This window comes from Mustela erminea, chromosome 1, assembly GCF_009829155.1.
Source record: "Mustela erminea isolate mMusErm1 chromosome 1, mMusErm1.Pri, whole genome shotgun sequence".
Lineage (NCBI taxonomy): Eukaryota > Metazoa > Chordata > Mammalia > Carnivora > Mustelidae > Mustela > Mustela erminea.
The window spans coordinates 37,528,692-37,547,230 of record NC_045614.1 but is presented as its reverse complement, the minus strand read 5'-3'; the positions used below and the strand labels follow the sequence as shown (position 1 = coordinate 37,547,230).

Genomic DNA, 18,539 nt, shown 5'->3' with positions numbered 1-18,539 from the left:
AGCATGTGGGAAGGGGTTGTTACTGGAATTTGGAAAAGAGACTATGAGCAGGCAAACTAAAGGTGTCCACTAGAGAAAACACATAAAGAAAGGGAAGTTGTCTGCCAGTGAGAAGTGACTAGAACGATGCCAAGTATATGAACCCAAGAATGAGAAAGAAGGGTAGAGCAGACCAGCAGAGTGACTGACTCAGACAGTATCACTGACTCCAAAAACAAACCTCAATTAACTGTCCTTGTCATTCAGCCTCCTGCTGTTAAATCACGCCTTTCAGTGATTATGATGCTATGACCAAGCAAGTGCCATCAAAACTTCTGGTTCGTTTCTGAATCAACAAAGACTTCAAGCTTCCATATGCAATCAGTATCATTAAAACTGCATTCCGGGATACCATCATTTAGCATGTACATATACAGCATTTACTTAGATAAAACATCATTAGTGTTTACCTACTTAAAGAGAAGTGGACAAATGACCTTGCTAAGATGACGCAAGGTATGGTTCCAAAAAGTCTACACACCAATTGTCCAACACGCAAGCCAGTGTCAATTTCTCACAAACAGTTACTCTCCAAACACGCTTCCTTGCAGCAAATGGACAAACTTTTATTTGGAATGTCAGGAATCATGCTAGTTGCCTATATTTTTAGGTACTGTTTCACTACGCTATTGCAAACTCTTCTTTTAAAACTAAATAAATGGAATTTTTAAGAATGCATGGCTGGTGTCATCCTCTTCCCTTGAAAGTAAATGACCCTAACTGGCCAACACTATTTTAATGTTTATTCATAGTTACTCTCTGCCAAAAGCATTATAAATTAGTTGCAAAGGGTTCTACCAGCCAAGGTGCCAATGTTCTAAATTTAAATGGTGCTGTTATGCAGGCTCAGTAATACAACAAAGCAACAGCACCTTTCCATCTTTTGCTGAAAAACTACAAAGGCTAAAAAACAAAACAAAAATGTACCCGATTCTTTTGATGGAGGAGGGATTGTTGCATTATCTGTGTTACTGTTCACTGACTCAATTTTAGAGTATTCTCTCCAGCTGCTTGGGAGAGATGCAAACAAGACAGTGTGGCCAGATCTCACTGAGATCCTCCAGTAGGCTCTACCGGACTGTGCTAGGTTCCAACTACTTTTCCTATTCTGCCTTTGATCACAGAAGAATACAGACATCAGGAAATCATCTTCAGGGTTTCTGCATGCTTTTCCTTTCATCAAGTTTCAAATCTCCAGTTACAAAACTGAAATGTATGTTCTGAAAAACATGTGTCTTTTTTTTTTTTTTTAGGATTTTATTTATTTATTTGACAGAGATCACAAGTAGGCAGAGAGGCAGGCAGAGAGAGAGAGAGAGAGAGAGGAAGAGGAAGCACGCTCCCCGCCGAGCAGAGAGCCCGATGTAGGGCTCGATCCCAGAATCCTGGGATCATGACCTGAGCTGAAGGCAGAGGCTTTAACCCACTGAGCCACCCAGGTGCCCCAAAACATGTGTCTTGAAACCAGTTTGTATTTAGGAAGATTTTACATAAAGGTACCAAAGGAAATGCAGCATTCCTATCTGTCAGTTTGTAATTTCATAGATAAACTCTGCCATCAGGCTAAATGAATCTTCCCAACTTCAAATCTTCTTCTCACCAAAACAAGTTAAGCTTCCTAGAAGGCAAACATTCTACAATGTAAGTTCTACATTCCCAACAGTGGAGACAACCACTTTTCCCATCCTGCCTTTGATCACAGAAGAATACAGACAAATGCGTGTGAATGATTCAGCAAGTTATCCCACTATGGGGAAGGGGTGGGGGTGGCGAGGGTGAAGGCCACAGATGCCTTCCTGAAGTTGCTCAACAAACCACAATTTTCTTATAGAAGGACAGGATTCTACCCGTGCACTCCACAGACCTGTAACCCACTGCATTTGGATTTAAAATATTTGTTCTCACATGACCCAGGATTTTTCCTTTTGAAAGTCACCACTCCATGAGTACTTGAATCAAAGAACACAGTTACTGGAATTCGAAAGCTTTGAAGATTTTTGTTTTAAGTTGTTGAATTAAAAACGTGCTATTGCCTGTAGATGTCAACACTGATGAAAGCTTGAGGTGCTGTGTGGGAAGAGAGGCTTCTTGAATTTCCATTTCTGCACCAACACTGACATTTTCACATCAGTGTGAAGAGGAAGCGTGATCTAGGGGCTGAAACACAGGACTGCAAGTCAGGAGTTCCGTAAGAGCTGCTCGTGGTGTACGTGTTTATTATGTTAAATGACTCTTAAGCTCAACGCTTTAATTCTAGAGCCCTTGGCCTTCTCCTTTATACCAAAACTTAATTCAAAATCCAACCAGAAACCATTCCTAGGCAAAGCCTGGTCCAACAGGAATGATCTCAATGCAGCAACAGTGAAAAGAGCAAGGGGACAACTCAAGTAAGATGATCCTGGAGGAAAGAAAGGATAATAAAAATAACAAGACCCATCTCCACTTTCAGTCCGAGCTTAGGTTTATAAAGACAAGCATAAATCTGTGACTCACTCAACATTAGGAAAACACTTAAATCCAAGTTATAAACAGTTACAGGGAAGATTAATGTCTGTATTTTTCTCCACTATTCATGTATGGCTTTAAACCAGTCCTGTGTGTCTCCTAACACCTATGAGGTGAAGCCTAATGTTAGTGGCTTTATAGGCAATTCCTTTTATCCACACAGCAACCCTACAAGGTAGCTACTGCCCCCATTTTACAAAAGAAGGAACTGAGATTCAAAGAGGTTAGGGAACTGACATTTGAAGAGGTTGGGTAACTTGTCCGAAGTCACACAGCTAGTGAGTGGTAGCACTAAGATCTGCACACTTTTTTTCAGACACGCAGGTCTTGCCTCAAAATCACCTCCTCCGTGAGGTCATGGGATCTGATATCAGATCCAATCAAAATTCCCCTTCTTGGGGCGCCTGGGTGGCTCAGTGGGTTAAGCCGCTGCCTTCGGCTCAGGTCATGATCTCAGGGTCCTGGGATCGAGCCCCACATTGGGCTCTCTGCTCAGCAGGGAGCCTGCTTCCTCCTCTCTCTGCCTGCCTCTCTGCCTGCTTGTCATCTCTCTCTGTCAAATAAATAAATAAAATCTTTTTTAAAAAAAAAATCCCCTTCTTTCCCAATCACACTGTATCAATTACACCCTATTGAGCAACAAAAATTATACTATCCATTTATTTGGTACATTATTAACCACGTTCCCATCTCCAAAATGGAACGCCACGGTAGCTGGAACCTGACCTGTCTGGTTCTACATTTGATTCCCTCCAGCCAGCACAGAGCCTGACACACCATTGGCACTTAATAAATAACTTCTGTAAGGAGGGAGAAAAGGAAAAACAAATAAATTGAGGTCCTTCTGACCCAAAGTTAGACAGCCTCTGCTTAAAGTGACTGAGGGATGTTTTAAAAACACCTTGGGGAGGACACTAGGGTCCTCATGATTCTGAGCTTCCATTACTTCCCCGTGGGTTTTTCTCTCACCTTTGCCCCACTCTTCCCCCTGCCTCAACTTCTGACTCAGGTGGAAAGCAACCAATAGGTTATCATCTGCAACACACCTGGGGCAGCGCCTATTGTTTGAGAAGCCCACGGAAATTTTGAAACTCGTAGACAAGGACCTCATGGTTCTGAATCTCAGGACAGAGGTCTCGCAGCATGAACACCGCAAAGGTGTATCCCTTTGTTCTTTGTGGCCTGCGTGAAAGGCCAAAGGAGGGAAAGATATAAGGAAGTCATGTTCAAGAATCAACCTAGAGAAAGGAGGAGCCTGGTCCTCGCCCCAAGACCTCAGGAACAGAGAACGGCGGGGAGGTCGGGGCGGGGGTGGGTGGGTGGCAATCACAAAAGAGATCCAGACCTGCCTGCAGGTCTTTTTGCCCTCAGCCTACATCTGCCTCCATAAAGACAGACTTCATGACTCAGTGGAATCCCCGCCCTAGAAATGTTTGCTAGACTCACAAAAACCAGCTTACAACCCGCGACTTGTCTTTACACTATCAAAAGCCTGTAGTAATTCCATTTAATATCTCTGACCCATTTTCTTGATTATTTTCTCCAAATTATGCATATAACTGGAGTGGAGTCAAACATATTTTTATAATTTACTTCGGTGAGACAAACCTAACAGCAAAGTACATTTCATACTTAAAACACCCATGCAAACACATACACAAAACAAGTGAAACTCTTGCTTACTGTCCTTGAAAAATGCGCCCCCCCCCGAAAATAAATAGCTGAGTGGTTTTTTTTCCCCCCTATTATTTATCCTAATACTGCCAGTTCTGAAACAAAGCAGTTGGAGGGAGAAATTTAGTAACTTTGATTTGTCCCAAGATACATTTTTTTACACTGAGGTCCTATCCCTGACAGTAAGCACATGTGACCTGTTCTAAAAAAAGGATATTTTCCACTTCTTGCACAACTGGAGCAGATATAAACATCAGCCTGTGCAAACTGCACTGCAGAACTCAAAGGCAATTAAAAACACACACACATACATACACTTAAATAAATTCCATAAATAGCCACACTCAGGAAAAGGAAATTTCTAATAACACGCAGAACCAACACTTACAATCCACTTTAATCAAATTTCCCATCTAATCATACCACAAAACTCATTTGCATAATAAGACTTGAACACCTGCCAGTGTGAGGCACCTCGAACTTGCCTATTTGGCTTCAGATTCACAGATCTATGTGTGTCTTAGTTATTGTCAGGAAGAACAAAATGTCCACGTTAAAGTAGAAAAGAAAGAATTATATTACTAATATGTGCTAGGCCCTCTGCAAAGCACTTTAACAGATTTTATTTCCACTTTAAAACTTATCCCAAAAGTAAGAGAATGGTTCTCTTGACCCCATTTTACCGTTAAAGAAACTGAGGCCCAGAAGCTAAGTGTCTTAAACACACATGCAGCGGTCACGTGGCAAAGCCTGCGCAGAGCACTTCGTCATGGCTCCCTCTGAAGCCGTCCGTGTGCAACTGGTCTCTGCCACCACCAGGTGCTCCCAGACCCTCAGGAAGGTTCGGGAGTCTGCTGAAACATTTAAAAGGCAACCAAACCCCCCAGAAGTCCATGGAACTGGACATGTTCTCCAAGAGGTCTAACATTTTATTGAATGTTGTAGAGAAATAATGCTTGAGTATTGCTTGACCTTCGAGGCCAAAGGCAAATATCCCTACCTGTTCCCAAAACTGGCTTCCAATGTCCCTTCCTTTGGGAAAGGCCCATTGCTGATGCCCACCTCCCCATAAGCTCACGCTCTGCCTCGTATGTTTAGCTGGGGCTATGTGTTCTTTCCTTCCCCCACTGGGAGCTTTGGAGAACATACAGAAATATGCAGTGCTGCATTTCTGCTGCCGTGCACGGTCCTCTTACGTGGCTAGTGCACAAGAGCTTGGGGCTAGAGCCAGGCGGTCTCAGGTTAAAACCAGGCCCATCCACTTACTATATCCCAGTTTCTTTCCCTGTAAAATAGGAATAATAGGGGGCAACCGGGTGGCTCAGTCGGTTAAGCGTCTTGCCTTCAGCTCAGGTCATGATATCTGGGTTCTGGGATCGAGTCCTGTATCGGGCTTCCTGCAGGGAATCTGCTTTTCATTCTCTCTCTCTCTCTCTCTCTCTCAAATAAATAATATTTTTTAAAAATAGGAATAATAAAAATACATATACCCAAGGTTGAAGGGAAAACTAACTGAATTAATACAAGCAAAATATACAGTGCGGCTGGTACTAAGCACTGTAAGAATTACCAGTTTCAAAAATTATAATTAGCATCCTAGTTGTTTTTATTCATTATTATCATCTCATGCAAGTTTTTGCAAAGACTAAGTCCACATACATAAAAACAGACATAAAAACCCTGGCACAGGGTATATGCTCCATGAATGTTAACTATGTTTATTGGTGTTAATTTGCACATACCAGAGCTCAGTAGACACGTGCTGAATATGAGGTTTGAGGCCACAACTGCCTTTTTTTTTTTTAATCAGCACTAATAAATTTTTATGGGTTGGATCAAAAATATAAAATGTGAAAAAATGTCTCTGAATACCTCATTAAGTGGTGGTATTCATTAGGAGACTGGTGGTTGTTCACCAACAACTCTGGCCTTAGGGAAGAAAGCCAAAGAGAACCAAAGGCAAACACCTTCTGGAATGTCAGAACTCACTGCTAAGTAATAAAAAAGTAATAACTAATAACCAGAACACCATTTGCTAGCATTTTACTGAACCCTTACTTTGTGCCTGGCACCATGCTAATACTCTCCCACAGTCAATGTCACAGCTACTGTTTTTAAGACCCCTAGGATGCAGGCCTCCATTAGTCAGATGAATAAACTGAAGGCAGGAGTCACCCAGCCTTCCCAAGGTCACCCAGCTAGTTAGAGACAGTGATGTCAGAATAATGCTGGCAGTTCCCTGCAGATCGGACAGATAGAAAAATCAAGAAAACTCGCAGAAACCAGTAAGAGATTGACAGTTTTGTTTTGCCAAGAATGGATTACCATTTCAAAAAAGTGTATTTTTTAAAAATATTTTTTAAATATTTTAATATTTTATATTAAATATTATATTTAATAAAATATTTTAAAATATTTTAATCAGAGAGATTTCTCTTTCAAGTAGAAGTTCGAACTGATAGATCAGACGGAGAGCCAGCTGTGTTCCACAAGTTCATTCAGATGTCCGCGTTCCTTCAAATCTTGTCTTGTCAGTGTTCCCTAGGGTTTTGCCCTTGGCTTTATGGTTAAGCAAAATAACTACCACCGTGTCTGGGTCCCAGCCTGCAATAAGAAGGAAAGACAGAGTAGAGAACACGCAGGTTCAGAAAGGGTATTTTTAATAGGAAGACAGGAGATAAAATCTCAGAATAAATCCAAGAAATAGCAATGGCCTTATACTAAAACCCATGAGTGTGCATGTGACACAATAGTCTTTGTCTTTCTCATTTCACCACGAACCTGTGAAAACTTCACACATCTATGAATCAGCATTTGGGAACTACAGCTGTATCCTATCTTGCCATAATAAAACTAAGACTCACTCTCATTCCCATTTCTAATTTGCAGGAAGTTAGACAACAGTTACCTAAAATGCAATTAAATTTTGGAAAAGAGTAAACTGGAAATAGATTCAGTCAATTCTGAAGTCTGTCCAGGAAAGGGGCATTAGTGACTACAAAGCCACAGAATTTCACACCTAGTAAAGTGAACAAGAGAACCTTAAACCTGAGAGATGTGACCATGTTCTAAAATGTTTTCAGATCCCAAAGCCCTGCAGAGAGTTCCTGCACTGCTAGGAATGCACTGACCAGCTCCACATGTGTTTCCCTGGTGGGACTGTGCCAATGTGTGAATTCTGGGTTCACCCTTGATATCTGGCACTTTTCCCCTGCCACCCACCATTCAGAGCTCATTCCCAGGAGAACACACAAAGGCTTCAAAAACCTTGCTGGGTGATGCAGGGGTTGGTGCCTAGGTGACTCGGCTCAGGTCATGATCCCAGGGTCCTGGGATCAAGCCCCGAAGGGGGGCTCTCTGGTCAATGGACAGTCTGGTTCTCTCTCTCTCTCTCTCTCTCTGTGCTCTCTCTCTCAAATAAATAAAATTTAAAAACAAACAAACAAACAAACAAAACCTTGCTAAGGAAACCAAACTGCAAGCAATTCTTCATTAGAACCTTCCCTCATAGCATGTGTCTTCCTCTAACACAGATTTGCCATTGAATATGACCAAAAGGGGGTTCACGCGATCTAAACCCAGAAGCTTCACACTCCTAAAGGCCAGGAGGACTGGCTTAGGAATGAAACTGTCTTTCCTCATGAAACACCGGCACATCTGAGCTTAGCCCGAACAAAGAGTACATAAGCTCCTCTTTGGAGAGACCTTGGCGGTACCTATTTTAAAAGGCTGCAATTTTGTTTTGTTTTGTTTTGTTTTAATATTTTATTTATTTATTTGATAGACAGAGATCACAAGTAGGCAGAGAGGCAGGCAGAGAGAGAGGAGGAAGCAGGCTCCCCGCTGAGCAGAGAGCCCCATGCAGGGCTCGATCCCAGGACCTTAAGATCATGACCTAAGCCAAAGGCAGAGGCTTAACCCACTGAGCCACCCAGGCGCCCCAAGGCTGCAATTTTGAATGCAAAATCAGAACCAAGCACCCCATCCTAAGTGGAGTCCTAAAGGAGAAAGTAACACCTGTTCAAACAATGAACATTACTGTGCCAGGCAAAGTTCTAGGCCAACTGTTCGGAAACAGGGGTGACTGTGCTCCTAATGGGCATCTGGCAGGGTCTGGACACATTTCCGGTGGTCACAACTGGGGGCAGAGGGTTACTGGCCTCGAGCAGGCAGAGGCCAAGGATGCTGCTGAACGTCGTGCAATACCCAGAACTGTTCCCACAACAAAGAATTAAACATCAACTGCACTGAGGTTGAGAAACTCTGCTCTAGATTCTAGGAACACAACAGTAAACAAGGAACAGACAGAAACCTGCTCCCTTGAAGCTGGCAGCCTACTGGGGAGAAACATAAACATAACATATTAAAAATGATAGAGTTAGTTGTAATATAAATATTATGGAACCAATAGAGCAGGGCAAGGAAGATGAGAGTCTGGAGTGAAAGCAATTGTACATAGTGGGATGGGCCTGCTAAGGATATTAAAAGTAAGATCTGAAGTTGGTGAGGAAGTGAGCGCTATGGCTCTCTGGGCAAAGATGGTCCACACAGAGGCACCAGCAAGAACAACATACAAAGGCCTTATGATGAAGGGGTCTGGAGTGCTCCAGGAACAGCGACAAAATGAGTTGGACAACAGCACATGAACTCAGAGCTGACAGGGAGCTTGACCATATAGGCTGCCTTTTGTCAATTAAAGGATTTCGAGTGTTACTGAAACTAGGAGCCACTGGAGAATTTTAAGCAGAGAATGGCATGATGTGGCACGTTTTAACTCACTGTCTCTCAGCACTGGCGATGACCATTGAGGGCCAGATAATTCTCCGTTGCCGGGGCTCTCTTGTGCATTACAGAATGGTTAGCAGCATCTCTGGCTTCCATTTACTGAAGACCAGTACCAACGCCCTTTCATTCGGACAACCAGAAATAACTCTGGACATTGTCAAATGACCCCTGGGGGGCAAAAATCTGCCCCCCTCGAGAACCAATTTTAACGGGAACATTAAAGCTGCCATGTAGAAAATCCACCAGAAAGGTGGAGAAGGCAAGAGAGCAGTTAAGAGACTACAGCCATCACCCTGGCACAGGCTGGTGAGGACTTGCACCAAAGAGGGAGCAGAGGAGCTGCTGAGAGGTGGGCCGACTCTGAACACATTTTCAACTCCAAGACGCAATCCAGAGAATATAACTGATAGACGAAATGGCTACGGCAGTCTTAACCTTTCCATTTCTGCTTTTTCCAACCAACACTTACAAGAAGGGAGGTGCCCTGGCAAAGACTTCAGACAAAAAGCCATGAGGAGGCCCCCAACAACATGTAGCCCTTTTAAAGTCACACAACAGATGCCGATGACAATAAGTTAGACAACTGTGGAAAACAGTATAGGGAAATTTTGCCAACCCCATATATTTATTCACAGATTTTATTTAACTGGTTTATTTCAAAGAGCATGTGTCTGCTCCACAGACAAGTTTTACAACAACTTTTTTAATTTAGCATTCCTCTCCATACCGGTTCTGTCCCGCACCTGTTTCTAGCTTCAACGTGTGAAGCCATTGCTTCCCACGTACCCACATTTTTCCTTACACATGCTAGCTAGCTACCGAGGACGTTCACCCTTGCAAGTAATTTTTTGCCGACTCTGAAAAAGAACAGGCCCAAATCCTTCAACATGAGTTTCATGGCACTCATTTGGGTTTTTCCAGATGGTATTTTCCTCACTCTCTCAAACTCATTTAATGTTATGTATCAGCTCCCATCAAAAATGTTCCAAACAGTCCGGTTAATTCATTTCTTTCAGGACTACACACACACACACACACACACACACACACACTCAAACACTCACTCCCTCATTCTGGCCATGTAAGCATTTGCTTATAGAAGCAAAAGCAGAGACTGCTCGGTAAAACACTGGTCCCTTCAGCCGAATGCACATAAAGCCCCAGTGAGCATAACCAACAATACCCTTTACACAATATTACTCAAAACCCCCCAACCCCCAACACACACAATCTATGCTCACACACAAAACAGCCATTATGAAGAGAAACCATCAACTAAAGGCTGGTTTTAGGCATCTAGCTGCATTTCCTTCCAATCCCCTTCAAGCATCTGCAAAGAGACTGCTTTAGCAGCCCAGTCAGTGGGTATGTCGTTCCCAGATTTTCTTCCCAGACTTGGATTCAGAGTCTTGACACAGCCCTCAAGGAAACGAACCTGGTGCTGCTTGCCACCAGAGCAAATACCAGCCCCACGCGCCCCAGAAGCAAAGACTGTACCACTTCCCTCCTGATTCAGTTGCCCTTCTCTTCCTCCACCCTGATTTCTGGAACCTCTCGCCCTCTGCCAGCCAGGCCCCTTCACCCAGACTCTGCCCGCTGCGAGGGGTAGGCAGGAAGGTTTGAGATGGGTACAGAAGCACTGCTGAACCTTCCCGGTAAAGCCTCATCTGCTTTCTCAACTGAAAGGGGTGGACATAAATCCTTCTCTACTATCACAACCTCAAAGGACCATCTCCCCCTTGGTAAACAGTGGAAATGCCCCGGGGGACCACAGGACAGAGAAAGGAAGATACCCAACCCATTCCGATGGACGAGTGGAAATGGAGGTAGCATAGGAAGTGGGCACTGGACGCAGTGGGGCGCCAGACCAGCGGGTGTCTTCGCTTCTCTCCAGAAAGTTTTGGAGCAGTCCCCAGCAAATAAAACACGTGTCGCGGCCAAGCAGGGGCCCTGCCAAGCAGGTGTGTCCCAATATCCTCCAGTTCCAAGGCTTCTTCCCCTCCAGGGGAGGCCTGGATTTGAATGGAACTCTGCTGCCTAGGGAGTTTGACCTGGACGAGAGACACGCCCACCCGCGGCCCCAAACCGGCCCGCGCGCGGGTGGCGAGGTCTGCAAGGTGAGAGGCGGGGCTCGGGAAGCATCACCTGGAGGCTGCCAGGGGCGGGCTTTCCCAGAGGAGCCCGACTCCTAGGAGGCGACAACAGACTAACTAATTGCTTCCCTCGCGCCTCAATCCACCCCAAGCACTCCCTCTCTGAGTCCTCAACCCGCTAGGATCTCCAGAAAAGGGGTTCACGAGAAACTCTTTTTTTTTTCCCTCTTTCCCACCCGGACAGCGTCCGGGACCCGCGCTCCTCCTCCCCAACCTGCGCGCCAGGTCCCTCCCCAGCCCCCACCCGATCTCAGCAGCTGGTATCCCCAGACGAGGGAACCCTCACCTGGGCCGGCTGTCCCGGGCTGCCCGCTGCGCCCCCGACGCGCACTTGGGCGGAGCCCCCCAGGGGTACCGGCCCCGCAGGCGCGGCCCCCAACTGCGGGGGGCAGTTCGCCCTCTGCCCCCGGGCAAGGACACGGGGTCCTTGTCCCAGAGCCCGAGCGAGCGGCTTTCCCCGCCCCAGGGTGTGGGGCGCGGGGCCCCCCAGCCGCCAGCCGCGCCTCCCTCCAGCTGTCACCACTCACCTGCTCTTCAGAGGTTGACTTTTGAGTTCGTAATAGGTTTTGGGCTCTTCGTGAAACTCCTCCCCGACTTCGAAATCCGGCACGATCCCCGATTCCGACTGCATGGCTCCCGCTTCCCGTCCGTCCACTGCTCGAAAGTGAGACCAGAGCCCCGGGGCAAAGGGAAAGTGACGGGGCCTGGGTCCCCGGAGCGGTGCGCCCCCGCGCAGTGCCCAGCTCAGCCCGCTCGCCCGCTCGCTGCCGCCCGCCCCGGCGCGGCGAGTTTACACTCGCACCCGGGCGGGAGGGGCGGGCGGTCGCGCGCTGCCTGGGATCTGTAGTTCGGCCCGGACGGGGTGTTCCCGGCTCGCCAGGGGAGCCGCTCCCGCGAAAACTACAACTCCCAGAAGGCCAGGCGGGGGCAGAGGCAACGTGGTGGACACCGCTATTGCAACTCCTGTTTGGATTCATTGTCAATGTCAGCAGCTCCTCTCGCTCTTTTCTCCCCACTTGCTTCAAGGGTACAGACTTGGCTATTTAATATTAATAAGAATGGACTCAGCCTTGCTCTCCTCCCGTCACCCCTACTCCCAGCTCAGACATTTGCGAGGGCACGCCAACTCCGTAATGAAATAAAATATATACATATATATACATATATATATATATATATTTTTTTTTTTTCATCGTGAAGGGTTTGGGCATTGGAAAGTTTTAGCCTTCAAGCCTGCCTTAAAATAAAAGACTATCAGGCTGTATGCTTCCCAGCGCTTCTGCGACGTACCAGCTTGTCCTCGGGTTGGAATGGAGTGAAGGAATTTGCCTTCGTTTTATAATTAAAACATTATTGTAGAAAATTTTTCTTCTGCATTCCTTTTCTATAACTCAGTCTGGGCTTTTACAATACTATTCATCCTGCTGAGTGGCTCTTTTCCCTATATCCGGTTAGCCACTTTTAATCTAAAGCAGCACCTGAAAGTTTCTGTTAATTTTAAAAGGCACGAAGTTACAAAACAACGTCGTCACTGTCTGCCTCTAATTTCTCAGTTGGCTGGGACTTCAAACGAGATTTTCCTAACAATTCAAGAGTGAATTTGGGGGTGAATGAATTGTTCAGGTGTCTTCCTCCCGCCTGAGCTTTCTGGCACCCATTTAGGTAACAAAATAACAGACTTAAATATGGCTCATTTGTACCTCCAGACCTTCCCTCTGATTAGTTCCAAATGGATGTGTTCCTTCTTTTTTTAAAATGTCTGGAGGCATCAGGGAAGCAGTAGAGTTAGAGGGTGGCATTTAAACTTATGAGACTCAAAGTTGAAATCCTTAAATCCCTGTCTAAAGTACTATGTAATCTTGGGCATGTCACTGATGATTAGAAGCCTCAGTTTCTTCATCTGTAACAGAAGAGATTGGCAAACCTGTCTTAGAAGATGTTGCAAGGTCAAATGCAAGGGAAAGTGATTTATGGTCTATAAAAATGCTGCCCAATGATCATTCTTTCATGTACTGTATCTTAAAGATATTCCTCTCAGACCAACACTTCATCTGTGTGTTTGTCCTTCCAGAAGTAGTAAACTAAATGATCATCCTTGGATAAAACTCTAAGGGGGCTGGACTGGTGATTGGACTTCTCCCAGATTCCATTGAACCCTTAAAGGTTATCAAGAACTTCATGTTAGAACTGCAGTGTATAACCTCTTTAGGACTGTAATGAAATAGTCCATTATGTCACTCATTACATCAAATAGTGACCTAACTAGACCAAACAAACTAAACCTGAAGGGGGGAAAAACTGTCAAGAAAGCTAAGAGCCCTGAATTTACTTCCAACAAAGTGCACCTTCCAGAGAGACATGTAGGGTAGGGCTCTGAGCTAAGGTTGCCCTGAGGTACACACAGATAACCGCTATTTTTTTCCCCTATACCTTTTCTTCTGGTCTCATCTGCTCTGGCTTAAGGAAACGTTCTCTTCTATCACATGTGACAGAATTATTGATTAGAGTGTCATCTGCTAATGGGAGTGGGTATGTGAATTAATCCGGACCAATAAATAGCCCCTTTTCCTTAGCAACAGCGATTCCTTTAGAGATGGACAGAGGACACTAACATGACTAAAAGTTCTCCTTTGAACTTTTCTGTAGGGCAACCAGGAAAGGCTGATGTGTGAAAGTATGATGTTCCAAGGAAGACAACTTAAAACTAATTATTTATGGCCACATAGGGAAGCTGACCAAAACTGAGACCATGAGATAAGATCAACAATCAGAGAAACAGATACCCTTAGGTTTTCCAGAGATACAAGCCTAAAATTCTTTCTTTTTCCTGATACTATTATGGTTTAGATTTTTGTTACTTGCAACCAAAAGAGTTCGAGTAATCACTCTAAAAGCTTTTCACTCCTTTAGACACTTCCCTATGGGAAGCCATACCATTAATCTACATTATAAAAAGTTGGCCACCTGATAGATGGCACTGTAACCCCTCTTCATCAATGATTTAGCCCTAGGAATAGATACCCCTTCTTTAAAAAGATGATAAAAGTCAATATCTTCATACATTTCAAGCAGAGATTGTGTCTATTGAAAGTACAAAAGAAAAAACATACAAAAGATTATAATTATTGTCACACTTACCTATATGTTAATACTTTACTCTTTTGCAAATGCTTGTCACACACACCTCTCACTTTTTTTAAAAGACTTTATTTATTTATTTGACAGAGAGAGCACAAGCAGGGGGAGCAGCAGAGAGAGAAGGAAAGGGAGAAGCAGGCTTTCCACTGAGCAGGGAGCCCAACTCAGGGCTCAGTCCCAGGACTCTGGGATCATAACCTGAGCCGAAGGCAGATGCTTAACTGACTGAGCCACCAGGTACCCCACACCCCTTTCATTTGAGCTCATATGAATCCAGCAATAATAGGGGTGCCTGAATAGACCAGTGTGTTAAGTGTCTGCCTTTGGTTCAGGTCATGATCCCAAGGTCCTTGGATTGAGCCCCACATCAGGCTCCCTGCTCAGCAGGGAGTCAGCTTCTCCTCTCACTCTCCCTCTGTGCGCTCTCTCTCTCTCTGAAAATAATAAAGAATTATTATTAAAATAATATTTATTATTATTATTTATTATTATATTTTATATTTATATTATATTTATTATCATTATTATTAAAATAAAGAATTTTTTTTAAATCGAGCAAGAATAGATGGACAAAAGGAGACTCTTCTCTCTCTCCCTCTGTCACTCCCCCTCTTTGCATGCTCTCTCACTCTCTCTCTCTCTTTCTCTCATTCTATCCCAAATAAATAAATTAATTAAATCTTTTAAAAAAATAAGAAGAAGAGACGGGCAAGGGTCTTCACTTTAATATGCACTGAACACACACTAGTTACAGACATAGGCCTATGTTAAGTATTTGACCTCTCTGCCCTCAAGAGACTCATAGTCCAGGAGTTGAGTCGAGGCTTGTAACGCAGGGAGAATGTGATATCTAGGACATAAAACATGAAAACTGAATCTAATCAAGCCCCTAGATCTAACCACCAATTTACAGGAATAAAGGGAGAGGAACATGTTAATAATACCATGAGGATGTGACCAGACAATCCCAGAAATTGAGAAATTCTACAAGACATTGGGAAATTCTTCAACAAATAAATAGCATGAAATAAAGAGGAAGGGGGAACTGATCTAGATTTTCGAAGACATAAAAGACCTTCATCCATGTGAATTATATTGAAATTTTTAAAATAAATTGGAAAAAGAGACCTATCACTCAAATACATTGTGTGGGCTTTATCTGGAACCTGATGTGAACAAACTAATTGTCAAAATTCATTTCAGAGCACACTAGGAGAGTATGGACATGGACAGGAATTGGATGTTAAAAATTATTGGCAGTTTTATTAGGTATGATAGTGACATTGTGCTTATCTATTTTTTGAAGTTCTTATCTATAGAGATACATATAAAGTATTTATGGGTGGGATGATATGATGTCTGGGAATTGCCATAAAATACTCCATCTCTTCTCCCTCTATCCCCCAAAAAGTGGGGAAAGGAAGGATGAAATGTGAATAAACGCTGAAACCGGGTAATGCACTTTGGAAGTTTACTACAGTACTCTCTCTACTTTTGTGTATATTTGAAAATTTCCATGAAAAATAATAAGCAAAAAAAGAAAGAAAAAGAGGGAACTGTCAGTATGATTTTTTTTTTTAAGATTTTTTTTTTTTTTTTTTTTGACAGACAGATCACAAGCAGGCAGAGAGGCAGGCAGAGAGAAAGGAGGAAGCAGGCTCCCCAATGAGCAGAGAGCCCGATGCGGGACTCGATCCCAGGACTCTGGGATCATGACCCGAGGTGAAGGCAGAGGCTTTAACCCACTGAGCCACCCAGGCACCCCAAACTGTCAGTATGATTTTTTAAACAGGGTAGAATTTCTGATAACTTCAGATAAAATGGCATGTCATTCAGAAAGAGAAAATGGACTTGGGAAGATGTGGAAGCAAAGTTGCCCTTGGTATGTTTGCAGGGAACAGCCAAGAGCAACCGGGTATGGTTAATCTCAGCAGAAAGCAATTTCCTGAAAGTGGGCTGAGGAGCTCCCGGCCCTCCAGAAGGGCAACAGTGCCTGGCACCGAAGCTGTACAACCAGGAACATCTCTAAAATCTATGCCATAGAACTGGGCTGTTGAGGCCACCACCAACACCATCTCCGTGTCATGGGCTAACCATGACAGCTTGCGCCTTTGACACTAAACATGGCATGTTGTCGAAATGCTGCCTCTGGGACCTGGATAGAGCCACAACTGCCCACCACCAAAATGGATTAGGCTGAGTCCCGGCTGCTTCACCTATTTGATTGTCCCACTCAAGGTCAAGACTTGATGCCATTGGCAGATCGAAGTTTTGTGCCCAAACTCTGACCGCAAGGATGCATACCCCAAACCGTTTCTGCACCCTCTTTCCCTCACTGCTTTAGAGACTTAAAATAAAAAACAATTTCACAATCTCTCTGGGAGCATTAAATTCAGTTATGTAGACAGAAACACATAAAGCTACCCTCCTGCCCCTTTTAACTTGAGTGTTTCTTACTTGAAGCACATTCTGAGGAGCACAGGATTGAACAGTAATGAGGCTGTACAGTTACTTCCAAAGAAGGTGAGACAGACCTGGATGAAAAACAATGTAAATGAAAGAAAAATGCTAAGGAAAGGATGATGGGGGAGGGGGAAGGAGGTGGTCAACAGGCAAGTCTTCTGCACCACTCTTCCAGGGTATGTTCTCCTACCTGTGCCAAGGCAATGGAATATGCACCCAGACATGGACCCGCTCCAAGAAAACAATCTCAGCTACACAAAATTCAGACATGAAACATAGCAAGTGGAAGGATAATTTTCAAGGCACAGGTCTGCTTAATGGCTTTGTATGGTTGACTTTGTGGGTGGTGGATTTCTTTGAGAATATGAGGAAAGCTAGAGACCTTCTCACCAGAAAAAAAGAGCATGCTCAAATATCTTTGCAACTTCAGAGGTACCAGGGACCACCCAATGGCCATTTATTACTCCTCTGGAGTCTGTGGATCCTGGTTCTTACAAATGCTGTCTAATGCAGTTTTCTAGAGCCATTAAATAGGACCCAGGGGAGAGGAAAGCGTGCTATGCTGTGTAGACCAGGAGAGGAAAGAGGTGTGTCCTTCTCAAAGTGTTGTCCATGAACCATGTCCACCAGAATTACTCAGGGCACCAATTACAATGCAGATTTCCGAGCCCAGAAGCAGAATGAGTGCATCAGAAAGGAGTGGGGATTGAGAATCTACATGTTTAGCTAGCTCCCCAGCTAGCAATTATGCACCTGAAAATTTTAGAACCGCTACTTTAGGAGATGTCATAAAGCCAGAATGAAAGAAAGCACAATAAAAATGAGACTAGGGGGAAAAAAAGATAAATAACAATACTTATAAAAAAAAATAAAATAATTATTATTCCAATGCAAAATTTGTGAAATTTGGGTGTGAATATAAATGGCAACATAAATGGATTTGGAAAAAGCTGGCTGGGATCTGGAGAGTGATGTAAATGACTTCAGGAACAGAAATCTGATAGGTCTCAAGAAAAGCTGATTGCAGTGGAGTCACCGGGGTTATGAGCTGAGCAGCGGGCTTGGGGATAGAATTACCCTGTTAAAAGCTGTTCAAGAAAAAGTTATTCTGACACTTACTAAAGCACTCTAAGGCCAAGTTTATTCAGGGCCTACTGTTGTGATATGTATAGGCACCACTGCAATGGGGCTTTGCTTTGGAAAAGACAGATTGGACTCAACTCCAAATACAACTAGGAAAAGTTGGGGATTTATAGCCAAGAAGCAGAATGTGGGTGGGATGGGGGTGAAGTGTGGGTAGAAAATTATTAAATGACTAGTGCAATTCTTTGCTCAAGTGACCTAACAGGATTCTTTACGAAAGATTTTACTCATTTATTTATTTATTTGAGAGAAAGAGCGGGAGCAGGAGGGCAGGCGAGGCAGAGAAGGAGGAGCAGAGAGACAGGGAAAAGCAGACTCCCGGCTGAGCAAAAAGCCCTAAGCAAGACTCACGCCCAGGACCCTGAGGTCATGACTTGAGCTGAAAGGAGAGGCTTAGCTGACTGAGCCACCAAGGTGCCCCAAAACAGGATTCTTGCTGAAGGCAGATAAGGGGGCTGGTGGGAAATGAGGAAGGTGATCAGATATCAAGGATGTGGATGATGGTTAAACCATCTTGACGGGATTTTTTGCTAAAACTGGTCAATGTGAATGGAAGTGTAAAAGTCAAGACCTATTTAGGAAGAGGATTCAGAGAAGAATAAAATTTGGTCCAGAGACTCAAAGCAAAGAAGTACCTTT

General features: G+C 44.1%; 1 protein-coding gene across 4 annotated transcripts in view; it reads right to left on the bottom strand.

Annotated features, from left to right (window-relative positions):
• The window catches only part of MITF (melanocyte inducing transcription factor), a 221,606-nt gene extending 209,621 nt beyond the window's left edge, over positions 1–11,985 (bottom strand). For all 4 annotated transcript variants that reach the window (XM_032324904.1, XM_032324921.1, XM_032324912.1 and 1 more), the window contains exon 1: positions 11,684–11,985. In XM_032324904.1, coding sequence (XP_032180795.1) covers positions 11,684–11,787 — 104 coding nt within the window. In that variant the 5' untranslated portion in view covers positions 11,788–11,985. The remainder of the gene's footprint in view (positions 1–11,683) is intronic.
• Positions 11,986–18,539: the final 6,554 nt, after the last annotated feature.